At 39.9% G+C, this 22595-nt stretch overlaps 1 protein-coding gene across 1 annotated transcript; it reads left to right on the top strand.

Annotated features, from left to right (window-relative positions):
* Window positions 1-96: 96 nt before the first annotated feature.
* On the top strand, window positions 97-19125 carry TMEM267 (transmembrane protein 267). The gene is made up of 2 exons (XM_090038032.1): window positions 97-461; window positions 15682-19125. The coding sequence occupies exons 1-2, from the start codon at window positions 138-140 to the stop codon at window positions 16015-16017; spliced, it is 660 nt and encodes a 219-aa protein (XP_089894158.1). The 5' UTR covers window positions 97-137; the 3' UTR covers window positions 16018-19125.
* The last annotated feature ends 3470 nt before the right edge of the window (window positions 19126-22595 follow it).

The raw sequence follows: 22595 nt of genomic DNA, 5'->3' as shown, positions 1-22595 counted from the left end.
GGGAATAAGAAATATTTAGTGCTACCTAATACACTTCTTCATTAAGATTTTTTTCTCTGACAATTTACAGTATGACTGAAGATTTAAAAGACGATGCCCTATGGAAATCCTGATGACATTTTGTGTACGGTGGTGACATGTTACATGCTATGGCATCTGAGACTGAAAAGGCCCATGCTCTTCTTCAAACTTTCAGCACAGCCTCAGTTATTTCCAGTCTAGGACTAGGGTTTTTCTGTTTTATAGCAGACCGACTTCAGCAGTTTTCTTATATTCAGCAAAATGACTGGCTCCGAGCCCTGTCTGATAATGCAGCGCATGGTGTGGTGGGTATGTGGTCCTGGGCAATAGTGATTGGACTCAGGAAGAAAAGTGATTTTACTGAAGTCACTTTAGCTGGTTTCCTCTCTTCTGTCATTGATGTGGATCACTTTTTTCTAGCTGGCTCTCTCTCACTCAAGGTAAGCAAAATACATCAAATTTCTTTTTTTTTCTTGAGTATTAATTCATAACCGTTTACTTAACTATTAGTTTGAGTATTTCTCTGTGATGGTTGGTTGTGCAGGGTTTGAACCTTGGTCATTTTTTTCTTTTGATTAATAAAAGAAAGAAATATGACACTGATACAATGAAGGAGCAGGTACATACAATAAATAGTACTCTTTTTGCAAGACTGCTTGTCAAGGCAGAGTTCTTCATAGAACTTAGCCCAAGGAGAACTAGATATCAGCATTCTGTGTATGACACTAATTAAAACTAAGAGAGAGAATCATGCCAAATGCTTGAGCGCTGAAAAAATAACTAGGCCTGATTTGTAGAAGATGCTATGCATAAGAACTACTGTTATTTGTAGCTGAGATTTAAAGCTTGTACTTCTGCTTGAAAATGTTTTCATCTACTGTTAACAGCAATATCTGTTGTTGCTGTAAATGAGAGATTGGAAAGAGAAATTCTGATTTTTTTTTTCCAGTTATTTCAAGTACTTGACAACATTTTTGATATAATTAATTCCCCCCCCCTTTTTTTAAAGGGATGTTTTGACATTATAATCAAGAATAGAAGCTATTTTTAAATGGTCATTTTTAAATGTCATTATAAAAATCACAAATTGTCAGGGAATTTTTCTGTCAATATCAGACTATTTTCAACTGAACTTCATTACATAAACTACATTTTAATGAATACTTGCTAGTATAATTTCATTTGTTTTAAAAATCAGCTAAGTATACATGTATCATTTAAATACTAATTGTTATAATTAGGTTTTAAAAACAGTCTTATTTTTCCTAACTATCACCAGCAGATGGCAGACTTCACCAGTGGCAGTGTAGCAGGACATGTATTTACATATATTTACTCAAGATTGTACTGTCATGGAATCCTAACCAGATATTGCTTGAATGCCCCACAAGAGATCATAGAGTACAGCCCTCCAGGTTCAGAGAGAATCACCAACTCATTCTTAAAAAAAAATCCACAAGGCTTGTAAAGAGCCTGCGCTACTGTGTTTAGCACTTTTGCAGTTAGATACTCCCCCACACCAAATATCCAAACTAAATCTTTGTTGCAAATTAACCTGATTTCTTAGTATATTAGAATACTGTCATTTTTTTCAACAGTTGTTTTTTGTTGTCTGAATAATCCTTCACTTCCTTCTGTCTTTTTGTATAGGTCACATTTTCTAACCCCCATCATTCCTCTTGGTCTTTACATTTTTTTCAGTTTGTAGTATTTTAAGTGTGATGCCCAGAACTGGGCGCAGTATGCCATCCGTAGTGTCACAAATGCCAAGTAGAGAACAGTTACCATTTGTGGCTTATATATGCCACTCCTATTAGTGAATTAAAAAGAGTCTTTTCTTTAACATCTTTTTTTTTACATACTTTTATTTATGATCCATTATGACCGTACTGCTGCTTAATCAGCTATTCCCCATTTATTTGAATATTTAATTTTTCTAAGTGTAGCATTTTGTACTGAACTCTGTTTCATAAACATTAGGGCTGGAAGGGGCCTTGCAGGATTGGGTCTAGCCACCTGCCTAAGGGGCAGGAAGTCAGCTGGAGTTAGATTACCCCAGCAAGATAAGCATCCAGGCATTTCTTACAGGTATCCAGAGTAGGTGTTTGCACCACTTCCGGGGAGAGTTTATTCCAGACTCTGGAGACTCGGATAGTAAAGAAGTTTTTCTTTATGTTTAGTCTAAAACAGTCTTCCAGCAGTTTGCGACCGTTAGACCTTGTTTTTCCTTAGGGTGCCCAGGTGAACAGATGTTCTCCCAGTTCCTGATGCCACACCCCTTATATACTTATAGAGTGCAACCAAGTCACCCCTGAGACTGCTTCTCTAGGCTAAAGAGTCCCATGCCTCTCAGCCTCTCCTCATAAGGCCTGTTCTCTTGACCTGTAATCATGTGCGTGGCTCTCCTCTGGACTCTCAAGTTTCTCCACATCCTTTCTAAAGTGTGAAGCCCGGAATTGGATGCAGTACTCCAGCTGCAGCCTCACCAAGGCTGAGTGACTGGTGGCCAGGATGACTTCTTGGGTCTTGCTTGAGATGCATTGGTAGATGCAAGCCAGAGTTGTATTTGCTTTGCTGGCTGTGGTATCACATTGAGAGGTCATGTTCATCTTCAGGTCAATTGTGACCCCCAAGTCTCTTTCGGTTATGGTGCTAGTGAGCATAGCGCTGCCAAACCTATAAGTATGCTGTGGGTTTTTTCTCCTGAGATGCAGCACCTTGCATTTCTCCCTGTTGAATGTCATCAGGTTTTGATTTGCACACCTTGAAAGCATGTCCAGGTCAGCCTGAATTGCCAGCCTATCCTCTAGAGCAGTGTTCTCCAAAGTGGGGTGCGCAAGATGATCCATTGGGGTGCGGGAAGAAAATATTGGAACTTCTATTTATATTTATATAAATATACATATATTGGGGGTGCATGCTCAAAAATTTTTTTACTGATAGGGGTGTGTGATCAAAAAAGTTTGGAGACCACTGCTCTAGAGTGACTGCACTTCCCCATAACTTGGTGTCATCCACGAATTTAACCAGTCCACTTCTAACATCCATATCCAGATAATTATGTTATATTAAAGAATACTAGTCTGAGTACTGAGCCCTGGGGGGTGCCACTGGTCACTATGCTCTATGTTGACTTGGTTCCATCGACTATGACTCTCTGGGTCTGACCGTGGAGCCAGTTCCCCAGCCATTGGACCATAAGGTTGTCGAGGCTGCAGTTCCCCAATTTTACCATGAGGACATCAGGGGAGACCAAGTCAAAGGCTTTTTTGAAACCTGAATATATGACATCAACCTCTTCTCCTTCGTCAAGGTGATGCATTATCTGGTCATAGAAGGAAATCAGGTTGGTTTGGAAAGACCTACCTGCAATGAAGCCATGTTGGCTCTCAGAATGTTGCCTTCCATTAGCTTGTTGCTGGTTTCTTTGATTTTTTCCAAGATATTTCCAGAGATTGAGGTCTAACTGATTGGCCTGTAGTTCCCTGGATCTTCATTCCTTCCTTTCTTGAATTTCCACTATTGAATTTTTGTGTTCATTTTAAACCATCCATCTCTCCAGTTTGTCAAAATCACTTTGATTTGTGAACCTTTTGCTCTGTCATTCCAGTTCACAATATAGTACTCTTCTAGAATTTACTTTTATGAATGATCATGTTTTAGTTATTTTTAACAAAAGCATTTTATTATTAGAATTTTTGTACTAAACAGTTATTAATTTCCATTCAGTTACAGCAGTATGTTTCACTTCCTAACACTGGTTCTGCTTCCTTTATATCAACAGTTACTAAAAACAAGCATGTTTAAAAAGAGATTGTAGTATGATGAGAACAATTCCAGATGAACTATACTGAGACTGTTCACCTTTAGATTTGAATATTGAAAAATACTTCCAAGAAAGAAGGATGGAACAACATCCTGTAACAGTTGTCATGTCGTTCATTCCTTTCTTCACCATCAGCTTTTTGAAACCAGTCCTATACTTGCTGAAGTCAAAGAGAGAATGGTGTATTCCTGGAAATTGAACCAGTGGAAACACCTAAAATGTCTGATAATGATAAATTCTAAATATGCCTGTTGTAGACATTTGTTCTATGTGGCACATTCATGCTCCCTGTAACTCAATGCAATGAGCTAAACATCGGTAACATGAAAAAGTTACATGGTTTAATAGATTAATATGGTATGCAGGTGCCTAGTGGTAAGACCACATTGTGTGTCCCATCCTTCTGCCACCCACAGGTTCATTCTTATTGTGTTGCTCAGAACTCGCTGATGCATCTTAGATTCCCTTGCTCCATACCAAACACAGCCCTTCTGGGAATTGGTTCATGGACAACTTTCCTCTCCTCACTGGGCTTATGGATGGAAGCAAGTACAACCTGCTGTGTCAGCAGCATTGGCAGTCCCTTGATACAAAGTGTACAGTTTTCCAGTAAATGGGGAAGTCTGTGGTAAGTCAGAGGTCAATCCAAGATCTGCATGTTCAATTGCAGATGTGGCAAAGGAGGAAGGAGTAGGTTCTGGTGATGTAGGGTCATACCTCTTTCCTTATGTGTCTCTGCCTCCACAGTAAGGCAAGTTTGTTCAAAAGTATTAATACTTTGTTGTACTTTTTGGGAAAGGTAGCTACTCAGGTGGGGGAAATACTCAGTATTCTCCACAGATTGCTCTCTAACTGTAATTTTATGGATGAGCAACTAGTTGGTTTAGGGTGGGTTGGTAAAGTATCTTGGTTTTCTTGAAGTTGATGGTGAGTCCAGGCATTTCATATGCTTCACAGAAGCAATCAGGAGTTACCTGGAGTTTTTCAGTTGAATGGGCATATATGACACAATCATCAGCATATTGGAGATCAGTACTGGAGGTGTTGGTTATCTTGGATCTGGAACATAACCAGTTGATGATAAAGAGACTCCCATCCATGTAATACCAGATGTTGACTGTGGATGGAAGTCTGTCAGCACTGAGATCCAGAATAGCTGCAATAGGTTGAAAAGAATGTTGGTGCAATCACATATCCTTACTAGACTCTGGATGGAATAGTGAAGAGGTCCATTTCCAAGCAAGAATTAGGATTCTTGCTATCATGTTATCATGAAGAAAGCTGATATTGGTAACAAATTTTGGCAAGCATCCACATGGCATCAGGATCTTCCATGAGGTCTCTCTGTTGATTGAATCTAAGGCCTTAGTCAGGTCAATGAAAGCCATGTAAAGATCTATGTTGTTCACAGCACTTCTGCAGCTGTCTATACTAGATTCTATCTTGTTGCTACCTCTAAGTGAACTGAAATCAAATTGAGATTCAGGGAGAATTTTCTCAGTAAGGAAAAATAGTCTACTGAGGAGAATGCAGGTGAGAATCTTCCCAGCTATGGACATGAGTGCAGTACCACAATAATTGCTGCAATCCAACCTATCTCCTTTCTTGAATATGGTAATGATTCTGTCATCTCTCAAGTCACTGAGAATCTTTTCATGTTTCCAGATTTTCATAATAATGATGTGTAGTTGGTGAGAGAGCTTTTTTCTACCTTGCTGATAAAATTCAGCTGGTATTCCATCAGGACCACACACTTTGTTGTTCTTCATCAGCTTTCAAGGCCTCTTGATGAGTTGGTGGATCTGCACCGTAGTCCTTAGTGGTTTCAATGGTATTGTCTTCAACATTATAATCTCAGTTCATGAGTTCTTGAAAGTGCATCTTCCACTTTGTTGAAGGTGGAGTTATCTTTAAAGAGTGTTGTTCTAACCTCGGGCTTCAGAGGGATGGCTTGTTGTGTTGTTGCCCCATAGATAGCTTTAAATGAGCTGTGGCTGTCTGCAAACTAATGAATCTCTTTTTTGCTTTGTCCTCCTACCACATGTTCTTCACTCTCTCTAGCTTTCCTCTGGGTTCTGGCTTTAATGTGGCAATAAGTGTCTTGCTTCTTTTTGGAGTTGATGTCTTTCTACCAAGCTTTGAAGACTCTCCTTTTTCTGCCCACAACAGCTTGAATGTCCCTGTTGTTCTCATCAAATCAGTTCTAGTGTTTCTTTGTGGTGAAGCCTAGAGATTCTTCGTATGTTTCATGAATACTTTTCTTGAGGCTCCCTCAGTGATTTAACGTCGTCAGGATTATCAGGGAGTTTGAAGAGTTTCTCAGTGAGGCACTGCTTGAGAGAATCACTTATAGCAGGGTCTTTCAAGGACTCAATATTGAACCTCTTCCTTGGTTCCTTCTTTTGCTTATGTCTTTTTAGAGTGCTACAAATAGATGTGACAGAGCATATTAAACAATGACGTAACCAGCAGTCATCTGCACTGGCCATAGCTCTGGTGTTACAGACATCGCAACAGTCCTGGGCAAACATTATGACTTAGGTACCAGTGTTTCGAGTGGCTGTACCATGATGTGTTCTATTTGTTGCTTTGACAGAATAAGCTTATGATGATGAGATCATGTTCTAAATATTTGCTCAGGAGAAGAACTCTATTTGAATTGACTTTTCCCCATCCTTTCTTTTCTAAATGTTCCATTCCATGGCCACTTTAACATTTAATTGCCAAGAAAAGTTATCTTATCTTCTTTGGGGACAGATGACAGGACTTGGTCAAGTTTAGAATCAAATTCTTTTGTTTCGTTATCTGCATCAGGGTTTGGGGCTTATGAACTGATGACTCCTGCATGTTGTCTGGTTGAAGATGATGGATCATGAGATGTTCATTGATACCAACTGGATATTCCAGCATCTAAATAACAATCTTGGTCTTAATAACAAAACCAGTGCCCGGGATGTTGGATAACTTCCACTCCTCAAAGCTGTGTCTCAGTGAGATCTGACACACCAAAGAGAAGCAACTCCCAGAGCATGGTGGTGGCTACACCTTTTCTGTGTGACTGATCTCACTATGATGCATGGCTCTGAGGAGTGTCTGCTGTTAAATGTAGTTTTGTTGGTCTTTCATGCTGCTCAGCAAAACATATTTGCAGGGGTGTGAAATAACCATGGATTTAGTGGGGAACTCCTTGTGATAGAGACTGAAGTGCTCAGGCACAAAGAGTGGTTCTGAAGGCCCCTGAGGATTCACAAGGTTAGAGGGCTTCGGTGGTGGTAAGCAATAAATGAGAGTATATATGGAGGCATACATGGCAGGGTTAGCTCCCGTGATGCATGCTTTGCCCCACATGATACAAGCTCCAAGTATATAGTACACTTCTGGAGTGTAATAGGCACAGCCTGATGGGATCATATACTTTGACAGTCATAGGATAATGAAGTCTCTCCAGAATTTCCTCATGAACAGGCAGACCTTCATGGCTCTGTATGAAGAAGCTGCCAGTGCTTCAGTGTCAGAAGACACAATAGAGAGAGCCTGTACTGATCTAGAAGCAGTTTGCTATTGCTGTCTGGAAACTAGCCTTCCAGAATGCTACATGTCTGTGGTTAAATATTTGCTATTGATAAGCAATCTGTCAGGCTCTAGTCCTATTAATGCAAGTTGTTTACTTACAGGTTAAGGTTTCAGGGATGTGCTTGAAGTAATAGCTTTCAGAAAGGTTACCAAACTGTAGAGCCCTTGATGGCACATGTGCTCATAGTTAGCCCTCCTGGAGGAGCCAGTGAATATGTAAACCACAGTGTTCTGCAAGTTTGGATCATGCAGGCAAGGTTCTTGCATTTAAGTGTAGGAAGTGTTCCCCAGTGGATGACACATGAGAAGATCTTTTAGATTCTTTCTAATGATGTGGTCATCAGTAGGGTACACGTGTCCACCTTTTTTGGCGGGGGGAGACCTGACCATCCTGTCATCGCATGGCTTATGAAGTCATTCCTTGAAAGCATGGAGCAACAAAGCACTTCCATTTACTTTTAGCAGTTACAGCACAGTGGTAGTGTGCACGCTAAGAAGGCTTGAAGGCAAGATATGTGCCTCTAACATTACTTAATGTTAGTGTCCAAAAATGCTCTTTATATTACTGTTGTCTTCTGAACCTTGCATCTTAAACCTAGAGGCAAGTCTTTTTGTATGGATTAGAACTTGAATAGTGATAGACCCTGTAGGCAGTCTCCACTTCTGGCAGGTACTCCAGTAAGCAATGTCTGTCCCTAGTTTGAAGGGGTCTAGGGAAATTATGAATTCAAAATGTGCTCACTTTCAAGCTATAGGCGGCATTTCATATGAGTAGGGGTCTATGCAACTTGTGATTTTTTGCAGAAACTGCAAAAAGTGGTTTCTATGATCAATGTGAACTTGCTTTCCCTGCAATGTTGCACAGAATCGTGGAGGGGAGAGGGGAACGGGACTTACTATAAATAAAATCCTGACTCCCCTTTTGCCCAGCCTCACAGCTTGCTGGGGGGTGAGAAGAGGGGGAAGCACTGGCACAAAGGGAAGCAGTCAAGGTGGTGGCTGCCCCTTCCTTCCTTTACCACTGATTGTCTGAGAGGGCAGCCTTTTGTGCAGGCCAGCCCCTCCACCAATTAGTGGCAAGGGGTAGGGTCATATGAAAGGCAGCTTTCAGTCCATCAGTGGTGAGGGGCGGGGTTGCTGGGGCCCCTCAGTCAGTTAACAATGGTGGAGAGCTCACTGCAAAAAAAACCATGAAAATGGCACCGGATAACATGAGCAGTCTGTGATTTTAACTTCCTTTCTGTGCAATTTAAGTAGATCCCTACTCATTGTGTTTTGCAGGTTCTTGTTAGTTTGGGACAGATTATTTTGTTTGATTTACTTAGCAGTGTGGCTGGTTTACCTTTGGTTTTCTTGGGTTTCCCTATTTGATGTTTGTGTAAGAGACACTGGTTCATTGTTCTTGGTAGCATGTCTGACCACACTTGATCAGTTATTTATGTAATTTAGTTTAATAAAGAGAGGTGGATAGCTGTGTTTGTCTGCAATAAGGCAGAAGACAGGGCAGGGTAGCACCTAAAGAATAGCTGATCAGAGAGGCATAAGTTTTGGTAGGCCTGCGGTATGAGCTGTAAATAGAAGTTGCATTTCTCCCCTGAGAGAGGCTTTTTTCCTGGGATCCTACAGAGAGTTGTACTGATTCAAGGTGGTACCTGTGAAGAATGCCAGATAAACATTGTAGTATGCCTTTATGGCCACATAAAGACATTCATTTCTACGTGGCAGGAAAATGGGCAGGGGTTTTTGTCCCATGACTCCATGGTGAGCCTCCCTGAGCCTGATTCCCCACTGGCTAGCTTCCCCTTGTTTTCCTGAGACTGGAGTCCCTAGCCTTTCTCCTGGCTCCACTCCTACTGAGTGAAACTGGGGAAAAGCATATAGTCATTCAGTCTCCCAAAAGAATCTCTCCTGGGAGCAACTTAACCCTGGTTATTCCAAGTTATCTTTCTTAAGCCATTTTTTACTCTGGGAGAAAAAGCCATTTTTACTCTGGGAGAAAGTCTGAATGTCTGTACACTTTTGGTTTCTCCTTGGAGAACAGTGCTTCTCTCCTGTAAAAACTGAACATCTGTATGTAGCCTAATCCTGCATGTACACATTCAGATATCCTGAGAGAGTTCTCACAGACTTGCTCTCCAGGTAGAGAAACTTATCCAGAGCTGCATATACCGATAATTTGATGCTGAGGCCCCCAGGTGGAGACTTGCATTGCTGACACTGTACAGCTGACACTGTGCACACATCTCAGCATGCTGTAGTCTGCAGGCTTCCTTAGTCTGCCTGGTGACAGGTCACAGTAGTACATAGGCCAGCCTTGATTAGTTGACCTAGACTGCCTGTGGTCAGTCTGTGTTCCCTACAGCACAGTGTGGAGGATGTAGAGTGGAAGTGTTCTGGAGTAGCAGAGTCTGGCAAGTGACACCGTCTCCCTGGGCAAGAGGGGGAGAAGCTGGAGAATTGTTCTTCTCTAAGAGAAGCCATAGCATGTACAGACACTTGCTGTCCCAGGAGAAAACTATTCTGTGAATGACTTAACCCTGGTTGTTCCCAGATTATTTTTCTCCTGGAGTGGCCATTTTTACCCTAGGAGAAAAAGCCTGAACATCTGTGCACTCATTATTTCTCCTGGGGGAGCAGCCACTCTCCCAGGAGAAAATGTCTCTATGAGGCCAAAGTTAATTGTGGCTTGCTGTTGTTTAACTTAATTATGGTTCATTCCAGGGATAAGCCTCTGAGGTTCTATGTTCTCCCTGGGCACATACTGACAGGGCAGAAGCAATGCAGCTTAGAAGGGCTGCATGTGTGAAGTGGTGTGCTGCTCCTGTTTTGATGCAAGTCAAAGCCTGAGACAATCGGGACTGCCTCATGAGAAATCAGTTTACAGTGTAAAAAGTAAAGGAAATCATACCTGCTATCCACTCACTTGTAGTGAAATCTAAAAACAGAGCAAAGTACAAACTAATGAGTGCACCTTCAGAGGAAAACAAAGGTTCAGAAAGAGAATGCAAGTCTTTTCAGTGATAGTGATATCTACTGCCAGTATTTCCTCTTTGTTTTTTTTTTCTCTTCCTGCCTCTTGACCATGTAATGCAGCACAGTACAGTTGTTAGGTGAGAAGGTCTTCCCAGGAAGTCTGCCATCTGCTCCGTCTGCAGTTCATTGCTCTGAAAGAGCGGGGACTTCAAGAGGTCTTGGAGTCTTACTGAGAATTTGGGGGTTGTGAACAAAGCTATGTTCCTCTGTGCTTGTGAAGCAATAACTGTTGGCGTCAGTGCTGAGATATTGAGAGACTCTTGGATCATTAGTCTTCCTTGCCATTGTGAATAGGTTAGGGAAGTGGTGTGCATCTCATACTTCCTGGTGGGGGGTGCTGACCTAGAGACAGTTTCTCATGCCTGCTGACCAGCAGACTTGCCTGTTAATAGCATGGTATGGGAGGAGTAGGTTAAAGAGCCCATTTTACCAACCAGACAGATTTATCTGTCTTTCAGAGACCTATCAGAAACCTAAGCATTTTGGAAGTCACTGAATGGAAGGAAGGGACGTCTCTCCAAAATATGTGCAGGTGCTTTTGAGAGACTAGTAAATACACAGTACATAATTTTTCTGGGGTGATAGGGACTTGTGAGTCTAGCAAGATTTGCCATAGACATTAACCCAGTTAACTAGCTAGAATTTTTGCTGCATGAAAAATTTACCTTGCCTCCCAGGAGTGGGTAAACTTCACTGTGACTTTTGAATGATCCCCTCCCCCTTTCACCTCTGCCCTGAAAAGTTCAGTTGCTGAACTTTTACAGGGGAAAGAACTGCTTGGACTTTGTGTCTGAGGGCTTCGTTGATTTATCACTCCAGAAACTGTGACCGGTCAATGGGAGTTCTGCCAAAATAAAGCACACACCTACCTCAGCCCTAGGACGGCTTCTGCAGAAATTAACTACTGTAGGTTTTATGGGCATTAGCTGACTCTCCAAAACAGCAACTTTTGTTCAACAAAAAAATCTAGATACTTCATAGGCTGTGGTGAAACTCTTCATTGAACTTTGACCCATAAGCACAAAATTTTTTTTGGAAAAAGAAATTTACATCTTTTTCTGGCAAAATGGTGGAAATTGTGTCACTGATGGCGAATAGAATCACTGTAGTGATCCTGCAAAGTTTCTACTGCTTGGCTAGGAATTTTTTAATTTTTTCTTTTAAGGACCTTCATGGCAAGCTCATGGCTAACTGTTAATGTACAGCACATGGCTGCGTGAACAGCTTGCATGGCATCTACATGACACCGAAGCCATTTGCATCCTGAAGAAGCCAGAAGTCTTCCCAGTTTTTGTTCTAATTAACCATATACTGTGAAATCCCTCCCCTCCCTACACACAGATTTCTTTCAGAACAACAGCAAACATCATGGGTAATACTTGGGGGTGGATGCCTTGCACCTCAGTGCTCTCTGCTGTGAGGATACCTGTGGGTCAACAGAGAGACATCCTCTTAAGACATCCACAAAAGCAGCATCCTAAGCAGGCTTCTCTAGAGTCTTTGTGGTTTCAGATGCCATAATAGCAGTTGCATCCTATAACTGCTCAGTAATAGTAGCTGGAGTGGCTTGGTGCTTGGACCATTAGCAGATGCCTTTTCTAGCCCCATGTAGAAGAGGTAGACAACTGGTGCATATGCTTAACCTTTGTGAAAGTGCCTCATATGTTTATGTGCTAATGGTACTGCATGTCAGTCCAGTGAATGTCTAGCTGGGCAAGCAGCTGCTTATGTATCTGTTCTAATGAGCCTGACTGCAGTTGTGGTGTTTACTGTAGTCCTTCATCAGAATTTGATTCTGCTTCTCAGACCAATTACCAGCCTGTCAGGAGGTCCTGGTACTACTGCCAGAGATGGTGTTACTTCAGGCTGTTCTGATCACTCTGGAGAAGGTTATGAACACGTATCCTGGTTTTCTCTGTTTAAAAATTGCAGATTCTCTGATTTAAGCAAAAACCCCTCGCAAATTCTCTGATTAAAACCCCAAAAATCTGTGTATTTCCTTGATTAAAATGAAATGCCACTCTGTGTGTGTGTGTGTGTGTGAGTGAGTTAAACACAATTTTTTTTGGTATTTTTACAATTTTAAAGCCATTTGGAAGCCTACCAATGTCTCAATTGCTAAGATAAAATAAATTCTAAATACCTGTCAATTTTGGCATTTGATTTTTGGGCTTTTTATCATAGAAAACCAGAGCTTCCCCTGCCACCTTAGCTCATCAGGACACAGGTCCAGCTGTGGCTGCCTCCCCCGCCTCCCTGCTTTGTGGCACTGAACAGCCCTGTTGATGCCATTGCCCCTCACTCCCTATCCACAGCCCATTGCCACCCCAGCCCTGCTGGAGGGGGCCCCCATCTGCCAGAGTTATGGAGCCAGGGGCCTGGGTCCACAGCCCCATCCATGCCCTCCACAGCAGCACCCAAACCCTGGCTGCTGCCCATGGAAGGCAGCAGCTGCGGCAGAGCACGGATCTTGGCTTCTCTTCCCCCCCATGGGAGGCACAGCCGGAGAGCCTGTTGGTCTTGGGTGGGGTGGGGTCGGAGCAGATGTGGGCTGCCAGTTGTGGACTCGTTCTTCCTGCCCTCTCCCTGGGCCTCTGCAGCCCAGCAGACAAGACCCAGCACAGCAGGGCAGAGTGATGCTAGGTGGGGAAGCTCATTGCTGCCACTGGGAGCTTCACACTGCTATGACGAAGCACCCCCTGCCCGCCTGGCAGCAGCAAGGGGCACAACTCCATGCCACCACCCCTGCCGAGTAGGCAGGGGTCACTTCACCATGGTGACACACCAGCAGGGCCCAGGGGGTTATTAGGTTTGCAGGTGGTGATCACCTACACATTTCACTTCATAAATCTACTGGATACAAAAAATCATGGATTAAATATAGACATTGGATATATATGGTATATTATAACCTGCCTAACCTCCAACTCCCCAGGTAACCTGTCTGCATTTTGTCAGCTACATTCTATCACCAGTTCAACATTCCCCTTCCCCCCCCCCCCCCCCGCCACCTACCTGTTTCACTTATTGTCGCCCATTCCTTCTGATCCTTGTTGCCACGCATTTGAATTTTCACAGACCTGAATTTTGCATATTGGCTTCTATTCCACCATGGAAAGTGCACAACACCAGCAGGCTTTCCCTATGCCTGAAGAAGGGTGTTTGTGCCTGAAAGCTTGCAAAGAACAATTTTTCCAACTATTTAGTTGGTCTAATAAAAGGTATCACATCTACCCAAGAAACCTTGTCTCACTCAGCACCTAGCATCAGAATTTGTCTAGGAACCACCTTGATTTTTAGCAGCCATAGTCTCTTCTTTAGGTGTAAAGACAAGATTTCCCCATTCTTGTGTATCCAAGAAGTACATCTGAACCTGTTTTCCAGGTTCAGAAACCAATTGGGTACTGAAAAAGTAGAAATGTTTATTTTTCTCTGTATAGCGATGTGTAGAAGGTTGAACAGAAACAAGTAGTAATTTCACTAAATACAGGTAATAGTCCCTTTGTTTAATAAATACATTTTGATAACCTTTTTCATCTTAAATATCCATTGTGTTTAAGGCAGTTGTATTTACAGAAAAAATGTAAATTCTGTTTCTGCACATTATTTATTTTTTCCATTCCAATAAACACAGATTTCATATAAAAATAACTTGTCATCTAGTAAATAAGAAATATCTCACCATTTTCTCACATCAAAGTAGCAAGCTGAATACATGTATTCTGTGCTATAGCTTCTGCATCTTGTTCAGCAAAGGAAGTAACAAATTAAACAAATCCAATGAGACTCAGCCGTTTTGTAGGAAAATAACTAAAAGTACAAATATAAATTAGGTTTAAAATGATGGTTTTTAAATGTAGGTCACGCCAATTCATTCAGATGTTGGAGTCTATTTCTGATCTGTCTCCTCCTCTGCTATCTCAGAGAAATAACCAGCTAATTGATCTTTTTTTGCTAAGCAGTTATCTTCATGTGGATTGATGGGCAAGATATTTGAAACCTTGCTAGCACCATCTTAATGTAAGAGGAGAAATTCTAACTTTTGAATGGCCGAAAGTCAAATGAAAAGATAGAGAAAAAAAAAGGGACACTAAAATTTCTGCTCTAGAAGTAGGTTATGCTTTGAGATTTTTTTATTTAAATGTGTTCAGTGCTTCTCCGGGCCTTCTGGGGCTTTTACGTCTTATAACTGCACTTCAAAATTAATAGACCTGAGAGCTAGGCTGTGAGAAATGGCACTGTTCTTTTTTCGACTTGCATTTCAGCATTTCAATGGAACAGCATTTCATTTCGTTTTGAATTTCGTTTCTGTTCAAAACTGCTGTTCTGTTTAGTCTTGTCAAAACAGTTTTGCTGTTTCAACATTTTGCCCATAGGCTATAACGGGGAAGCTTGAAACAGCTTTAACTTTGTCATTTCTGGCCTGATTTGGAGGAAACCTGAAGGAATGGTAGCCCCTTCTGAGGGCATGAAGCTTGCCAAGGTTCAAGAAGATAGGTGCTGGGGTTTCAGGGAAACTGCACCTCAAAGTCTTGAAAGCAAAAAACTCATGTCATGTGTACGTATTTCCAGCTTGTTCACTCGGAATGTTTTCTGTGACTGTTGTGTTGTTAGTCATTTCTTGTGATAAACATTGATTTCAGTCTTCCCTTGATTAACATCTCTTCCTATCTTTAAGAGAAATCAAAACATAGTTATTATCAAAGTAAGTTAGCATCAAGAAAGTTGAATATGATACTTATAGACAAGAACTAATCTAAGAAACCGTCATGTTGCCTTTTAATTGTGTTTAAAAATTTTTAGCATTTGAGTGGGTTCTCTGTTCACAAACTAGGAATACCAATCTGAGAACAGATTAAATCAGTGTGGGTTCTTAATTCGTGTTGTTGTCCTGAGTTCGAAATAGTTTCTATGATCAAATACCTACTATTGATACATTCCAAGTAGTAAATTGAGTTTAATATGAGAAACCTTCTGTGTTTAGCTTTAAAATAGTACAATATGCAGTTATTTCCCTTCACTTGTCTTATACTCCATATTCTATTCTCCATATTACATTGGGGCAGCATATGCATCTGAACAGGTGGTTAATATTTTGAGAGATCTGAACAAAGATAATAAAAACATTTTTCTTTGTATTTCTGTTGAAAACAAATGGCTTATTTTCGCTTGAAAGAACATTTATAAAGCATTTTGTCCATTGCGAATTGTATCTTTCTTTTCTGCAGGCTGCACTGACTCTTCCACGAAGACCAATTCTTCATTGTTCTACTGTGATTCCTGCCATGGCTCTTACTTTAAAGTTTATTATGCACCTTTTCAGGCTCAAGGACTCATGGTGCTTTCTTCCTTGGATGCTGTTTATATCCTGGACTTCTCACCATGTTCGTGATGGAATTCGTCATGGCCTGTGGATCTGTCCATTTGGAAAAACTGCTCCCTTGCCATACTGGCTGTATGTAGCAACTACTGCATCTCTACCACATCTGTGTTCATTTATTATGTATTTAACAGGTACCAGAGAGCTGATGTCTATAAAACATGGAATTCACATTGATGTCTAAGAATGATGGTCCTTGGGCACTTACAGTGAGGTGTATGTATCAGTAAAATGGATCCCTGCATTCTTCACAACTTCAAGGTTAGGCAGCCTGAAGCTACAGATCCAGTATGGATATGTTATAGTTACAGAAAAAGCCAACGTACAAATGGTAGTAATATCCAGGCATCCTTTTCATAAAATTGGTAATCTTCCTGCTGGTTCCTTCATAATTTCTAAAATGATTGGTCATTCTTAAATAACTACATTTTGTTTCTTCTGCTTCTACACTGCAATATTATAGTGCTCTTCCTCTGGTCATCCTCCACTTTTGAAATTATGCTCTCTTTCAGCATTCCACTTTCTTTCTAGAATTAGATGACATTTGTACAGCACTTTCAAGATGTAAAGCACTCTCAAAATAGTATGTTCATTAACCTTATTTATTTGCTTTATTTGAATCAAACTTTGTTGTGTTCAGCTAATTAAAATAATAATGCAGCTTGTATTTCAAGATGTACTACTGATTATCTGAAAACACTGTTAAGTTTGGACGATAACCACTGATTGTTACAATATTTATTCTAAGCTCTGCTCTAGTCTAGTCTTACCCAACTGTTCAGTTCCCAAACACATCCTGGCTAACAGTTGTATTTAGAAAAGAGAGAAAAACGTATTTAAGAGTATTAAGTGGTTACAAAAGTGTTCATTTTTATACAAATAAATTTTAGGAATGTTAGTTTTTTTTAATTAAAGGATTTTACCTAATATTTAAGCAGATCGTGTTTGAAGCTAAATCTGTTTGCTACAATAAAATATGGGCTTTAAAAATGTTTTAGTAAAGTCATAATAAAATGAAAATGGGAAATGCACTGCTGTATTAAGAGTTTACCCCACTGTGTTTGCTACTGTAGCTATAATGATTGTATTTCCATCTTTAGATACAGCTCCTCACATTACTGATGTGTAATTACTTTGCCCAAGTAAAAAAAAAAGTCTTCTTAAAATGAACCTTCCTTTTCCTTGTAACAATGTATTTAGCAGAATTCACAGATTTGTTGGAATCTGATAGGACCACGGTGTCAGTGCTTCTGCTGTGATGTCCTCAAACTTGCAACTTCTGGGCTGTCAACTGTGCACCTTAGCACCTGCACCACCTCAGCCCCCTTAAACAAGAACTCACGAACATGTTAGGTATCCTTCTACCATAAGCTATTCAAAACGAACCTTCCTTTTAGAAAAATCTTACAGGAAATCCCTCAAGCTTAGTTGTTTTCAGTTGCCTTGCATTATAACCTGAGAAATATTTATGTAAACCAACAGCTTTCAGTTAATCGCGTAGCAACAAGAAGCCAGGTTCTAAACTGTAAAACTGATTTTCAACTACAGTGATATCAACTTTCAGCACTTGAAAATTTGACACGAGATGTTACCTTTGTGAAAGAGTAGTTGTAAAGTTGGATTTGTTTAGAATAATAGTAACACAGTACATAATGAGTAAAGGTACATTTTTCATATTTTGTACATTTTAGGACTTTCTAGAAGTTCCACTTTGCAGCTGCTAGCTCATTGGGCTCAGGAAATCTTGAGTTCATTGCTGCTGTGAAGGTTGCCCCTTATTTTGAAGTGTCAGTTTCCTCTCACTTTCTCTCAGAAACAAAAGACTGAGCCTTACTTGATTGTTATATATAGTATTTGGACATAAGAGAATAATTTTGACCTATGAGCTTGTAAAGTGAGTGCCTTGCTTAGAAAGAAAATGTGAAGGCACAGAAAGGTCTGAAAAGATAAACTTCTTTTGAAGCAGTTAAGTTCTTTCTCATGTACAGCCAGTAAATCCTGTGCAGAAACCAGCACTCCCAACTATTTTAGTTAGATGATCCATTAGGGGAAGAATTAGCTAACCGCCCTACTTCTACAAATGTTAATAAACAAAAAGCTGTAACTCATTGGGAAACTAAGCATCTATTTGTTTTCTCCTCTTAAAGTTTGTTTAATGTTACAGACTACCAAATATCAGTAATTTAAATCTATGCATAAGTAATGAAAACTTGAATGAGAAAATCTGTGTAGAAGCTTTCTGCTCTTGCTTCTCAGTACAGATATTTGTATATTTATAATAACAGTCTGAATATAATGCACAGAAGAAAAACAGGTTTTCTACAAAAACAGTAAAGGAAATAAAGTTTTAGAGAAAATTACATTTTGGGCAGAATTATAACATTTTTGTGCAAAACACATTCCTGCCAATTTTCCTTAAAGGAGCAGTACTGTTAAAAAGTCTGGGTTTCTGTTCCGTCTTTCTAGCAAAGGTGTCATTCAGTCTAAACATAGTCATTTTAAGATCAGTATTTATAAAACATTTGTCTTCAGTGCTGGACCTTTACCTACATAAATTACAACAGCAATTCAAGTCTGATATAAAAAGTTTTTGTTTTATTCTATTCTGTTTGTTCTTGTACTGTCCCTCATCATGCCAGGTGATGAGCCACTGTCAGAAGCGAATTAAGCAAAGTAACTGGCATCTGTCACTGGTGGCAAATTTAAAAGAAAATTTTATTTTAACTTAAAATTTAAGTTTAAGACTTGCAGCATTTGTTTACATTGCAATCAGAGTCAATTAAATAAAGTAACAAACACATCACAGAAGGAGCCTTCTGTCAAGAGAAACTAATTGAGCCAAGCTATAGCCTTCCTTTTAAACCAGCTACATGCATGGAGAGCCAAACTGTGGTATGGTGTTACTTAGTCTTGGATTTCAACTCATGTAATGAAGAGGAAATTTGGCTTTACAAGCCCAAATCATATTTCTTCTTCAGATATATTTTGTGTTGAAAATTCAAAGGCAGTTTTGTCACATTAATATGTTGTGAATTAGTCCCTGAAATGTTTTGCAAGATTCTTTCCCACTCACTCCTTTGCCTTATTTATTGCCCTCCACAAAATCCTCTTTTGTCTTTGCTTCCTTTGTATGAAGGAAATTTGTAATTATAGGAATTTCTTTTAAGATTTATGTGGCACCTGTCAGTTTTGTCTTCAAATTATGTTTTCATTTGGACCATAAGAGTGGACACTGTACTGTAAAAACACTTTTTATTTTATTATCATATTAAAGTAACATTAAACCGATTGAAAAAAGTAATTGTGGTTGTGTTTATATTTATCACCCTAAAGCTTAGTTCTTGGATGTCTGATTACTTAATTATCACTTTCCATCTCTTTTATGCATGATCTTTTTATTCATGGATTTTTATAGTGAATAAGAAAACTTTTTGTGCTAGCTACTGTTACATTCTGCAATAGTAGGTTCCTGTAACTGTAAGGCTTGAAAACTTACCTATAGTGAGATTTCTTGATTAACTAAATGATACAAAGCACCTTGGACAGAAACTTTAAATAATTTTCAAGGTAATGAAAAACAATGCCTGTAAAACCTGGTTTCTTTGTGACAAGGAGCCTTTTGTCTAAGGAGAGCAAACATAAACCACTGACTACATAATACCCTCCCAGACTGAATATATGTAAAATTTCCACCTAGAAATGATCCTTATATTACAGCCTATTTGTATTTTCAGGAATAAATTACAGACATCTGAAACTGGCATGTCTGAGGCATGACATCTAGTGTAATTCATAACTGGTGGTACCATAAAGTATATTTCTTGACTTGTTAGAAAGTGAGAGCTCAGTTGGTTTATGGAATTTAGCATCTTCATTCTGCAGCCAGAGTGGAAATTACACAAAACTGGACAATTTATATTGTTACTAAAATTGTTACTAGAACTGAGTTACCTATTGTTTATACAAAAAGGTTGATGTGGAAACAGAGAGTACAGAATGCAATTAAAGGAAATGTAACCAAAAAAAGGTGTGTGGAAAAATCAATTAGAGCTCTTTTTGTAGCAAGAAGAGTTGTCCCTTCTACTAATTATTATTATTATGAGGAAAGAAAATGAATTATGGCATTTATATAAAAGAAAGAAAAAAGCATGAGAATAAAAAACAAACTCCTTTTTAATCCAAAAAAACCTAGATTTTAATCTGTCTTGAGTGTGTGCAAGGAAAGGAGAAGTAGGAAATTGTAATTAAAATGAAGAAAGCATTATAGCTTTAAACAACAAACTTGTGTTAAATTTGTTTATGAAGAAAAAAGGAAAGCAGGATTGAAATAAATGGAAAACATTAGCTAAATGCAGGGACTGGGAATTCCTTTGGGAGGTTTCAAAAAGAAGAATTTTGGGTGGTTTCAAAAAGAGAATCCAGCTAGACTGCATGCAACTGTAAAAATCTCTATAGTCTCTTCAGAACATTTAGTTAGCTGTTTTAATTAAAAATATGTTAATATACCTGTATTTCCTAAGTTGTGCCATGCTATAAAAATGACCATTAACAGCAAATACAAAGCAGATATCCAACAAGATGTCAAATACAGCTAGACCAAAATCATGTTTAACAAGGAAGGGTCAGTGGAAACATTCTAAATTCAGGGACTTTCGAACGAGGATTTCCAAGTCTAGTAGGCAAGCCAGAAGGACTTCCTAGATCAAACACATGCCTGTGGCAGGTCTCTCTCACCCTTCCACCCTCTTTCTGGTTTCTGCACACGGGGTGCACAGGAGCAGCACCCTGGCAGTGTGTGTAATGTTGTGCAAGGTATTCTGGGAATTGTAGACCTCAGGTGACACTGGGGTTTGCTGTTGCTGACAAGGAGTTATTTTGCCCCATTTTTTGGTGCTGAAGCCCATGTTGAAAGGGTAAAAAAATGCAGATTTTTGTGGCAAAAAATGGGGGTTAGGTGTCCCCCCAGCACCAGCAAACTACAATTCCACAATTGATATTCCACAAAACTACAATTCCCAGAATGCCTTGCATTCCAAGGTAGGATAGTCTCTGTACCAGCTGCTTTTTGCAGCCCTCTGCAAGTGGAACATAAGACAGGAGGATGAGGCCTCCTCTCTCTACCCTGCTTAGGTAGTGCCCAGGACATGCCCCACTTGCTCACCATCACTTTCCAAGATATGTCACAGATCTGCATTGAACAGTTGCAGTGATAGGAGCTTAGTCAACCACAAATAAGCACGGAGCGTGCTCCATCCACTCCATGCCTTGACCTGGTATTGCAGTGCTTCCAGGACTGGTGCAAAAAAAAAAAAAAAGCTTCTCTCTTGAAAGCTCAGATCAAACATAGTAGCTTAACCTGGCAGGGGAAATGCCATGTACCCGTGTCCAAGAAGGCAGTTTTCCTGAACTGTTCTTCTGACATGGTTCAGTACCCACCAAGGTGCAGCGGTTTTAAGCCCAGTTTATGGAAATGGTAGTCTCCTCTCTTGCTTGCTCTGAGGGCCTTATGGCTAAGGTCAAGCAAAACTCAGGAGCATTCAAACCCCAAGCTCCTGGGCTTGGCCCTGCAAATGGGATGCCTGCCAAAAGTTTTAGAAACACCTGAAGCCCCAGGTGTGGGTGGAGGATGTTTGCTAGTAGTAGGGCCACTTATGGTTCTGGACTCTTGGATTTGGAATTAGTTTTGGCTAATTTGGCCTTGGCTACAAATTAAATTAAAAACAAATGAACATCTGTGCTTCCTGGAACTTTAGGAATAGTGACAGATACAATAGGATTCTCAAACTATTAAGTATATATTTACCTTTTGCAAATATACATTCAATAAATCATATTAGCAATACCACAATCTGTTTCTTTAGGTGTTTCTCATAATAAAGCTTCATATCTTCCTGTAAGGGTGTAGGCAGTTCAGTTTAATTCATCCAAGTTCTTACTTGTCAAAGGACCTGGGAAAAGAGTGGAAATGTATAATCTATGTTTATGTAGATCTGAACTCAGCATCATATTGGTGACTGCAGCCTAAAATTTCTTTTGGTCTATTTAGTGCCTTTATGGATCCAGCAAATGGAAGAAGTGACAACACTGGCAGAGAAGCAGTAAAAATCCATTCTGGGATCCTGCAGGCAAGTCAATAATTCCTAAAGCCAAAGGAACAAAAGGTACTAATATATTAAAGTGCTGTTGACACATCACTAGCATCATATAATTATCAGGTCCATTGTTAGCTTTTATAATCAGCTTTTAAGTAGTAACATTAAAACAGCCTTACCTAATTCACTTCAATAATGTGTACATTGTAAGGTCCCGAGGGCAAGAGAGAAAAGACCTGAAGAACAAATTTTGGACACAAGGATCTGAGGCATAACCATTTAAATATGTGCCGTTGGGAAGATAAACTTGTATCTGAAGTTACCAAAACATTAAATGCTGCTTCTCAAAGTGTTCTAGAGGGTTTATTAGCTGCTACCTTAAATACTTTACAATAATGAGTGATAAACAAGTTGTAACAGAGGTCTGGCCAAACCAGTTTGAAAATGAGATGACAGTACTAAATCTAGACTGTAAGGCCCTACTCCCACTGACTTTCCATCAGGCTTACAGTATAAGTAAAGTCAGCTCTCAGTCCAGGGACTTTTTTTCTCAGTCATACTCTCCAGGGCCAAGTACAGACATTTGGGAGAGTAATCAGGTTCAAAATGACCAGCTTATTTAAATTTAGTTCATCCCAGTGTTCACCTTACACTTACAGACCCAGTCTCA

Source organism: Crocodylus siamensis, chromosome 3 (assembly GCF_052110815.1).
Source record: "Crocodylus siamensis isolate JL-2025a chromosome 3, ASM5211081v1, whole genome shotgun sequence".
NCBI classification, from domain to species: Eukaryota; Metazoa; Chordata; order Crocodylia; family Crocodylidae; genus Crocodylus; species Crocodylus siamensis.
Note: the sequence above shows the minus strand (reverse complement) of the source record. Positions and strands in the feature narration are given on the sequence as shown.

Coding starts and splice junctions, on each gene's coding strand:
- TMEM267 (XM_090038032.1), top strand. CDS start 138: ATGTTACATGCTATGGCATCTGAGACTGAAAAGGCCCATGCTCTTCTT. Junction 462..15,681: donor CTGGCTCTCTCTCACTCAAG/GTAAGCAAAATA, acceptor TCTTTTCTGCAG/GCTGCACTGACTCTTCCACG.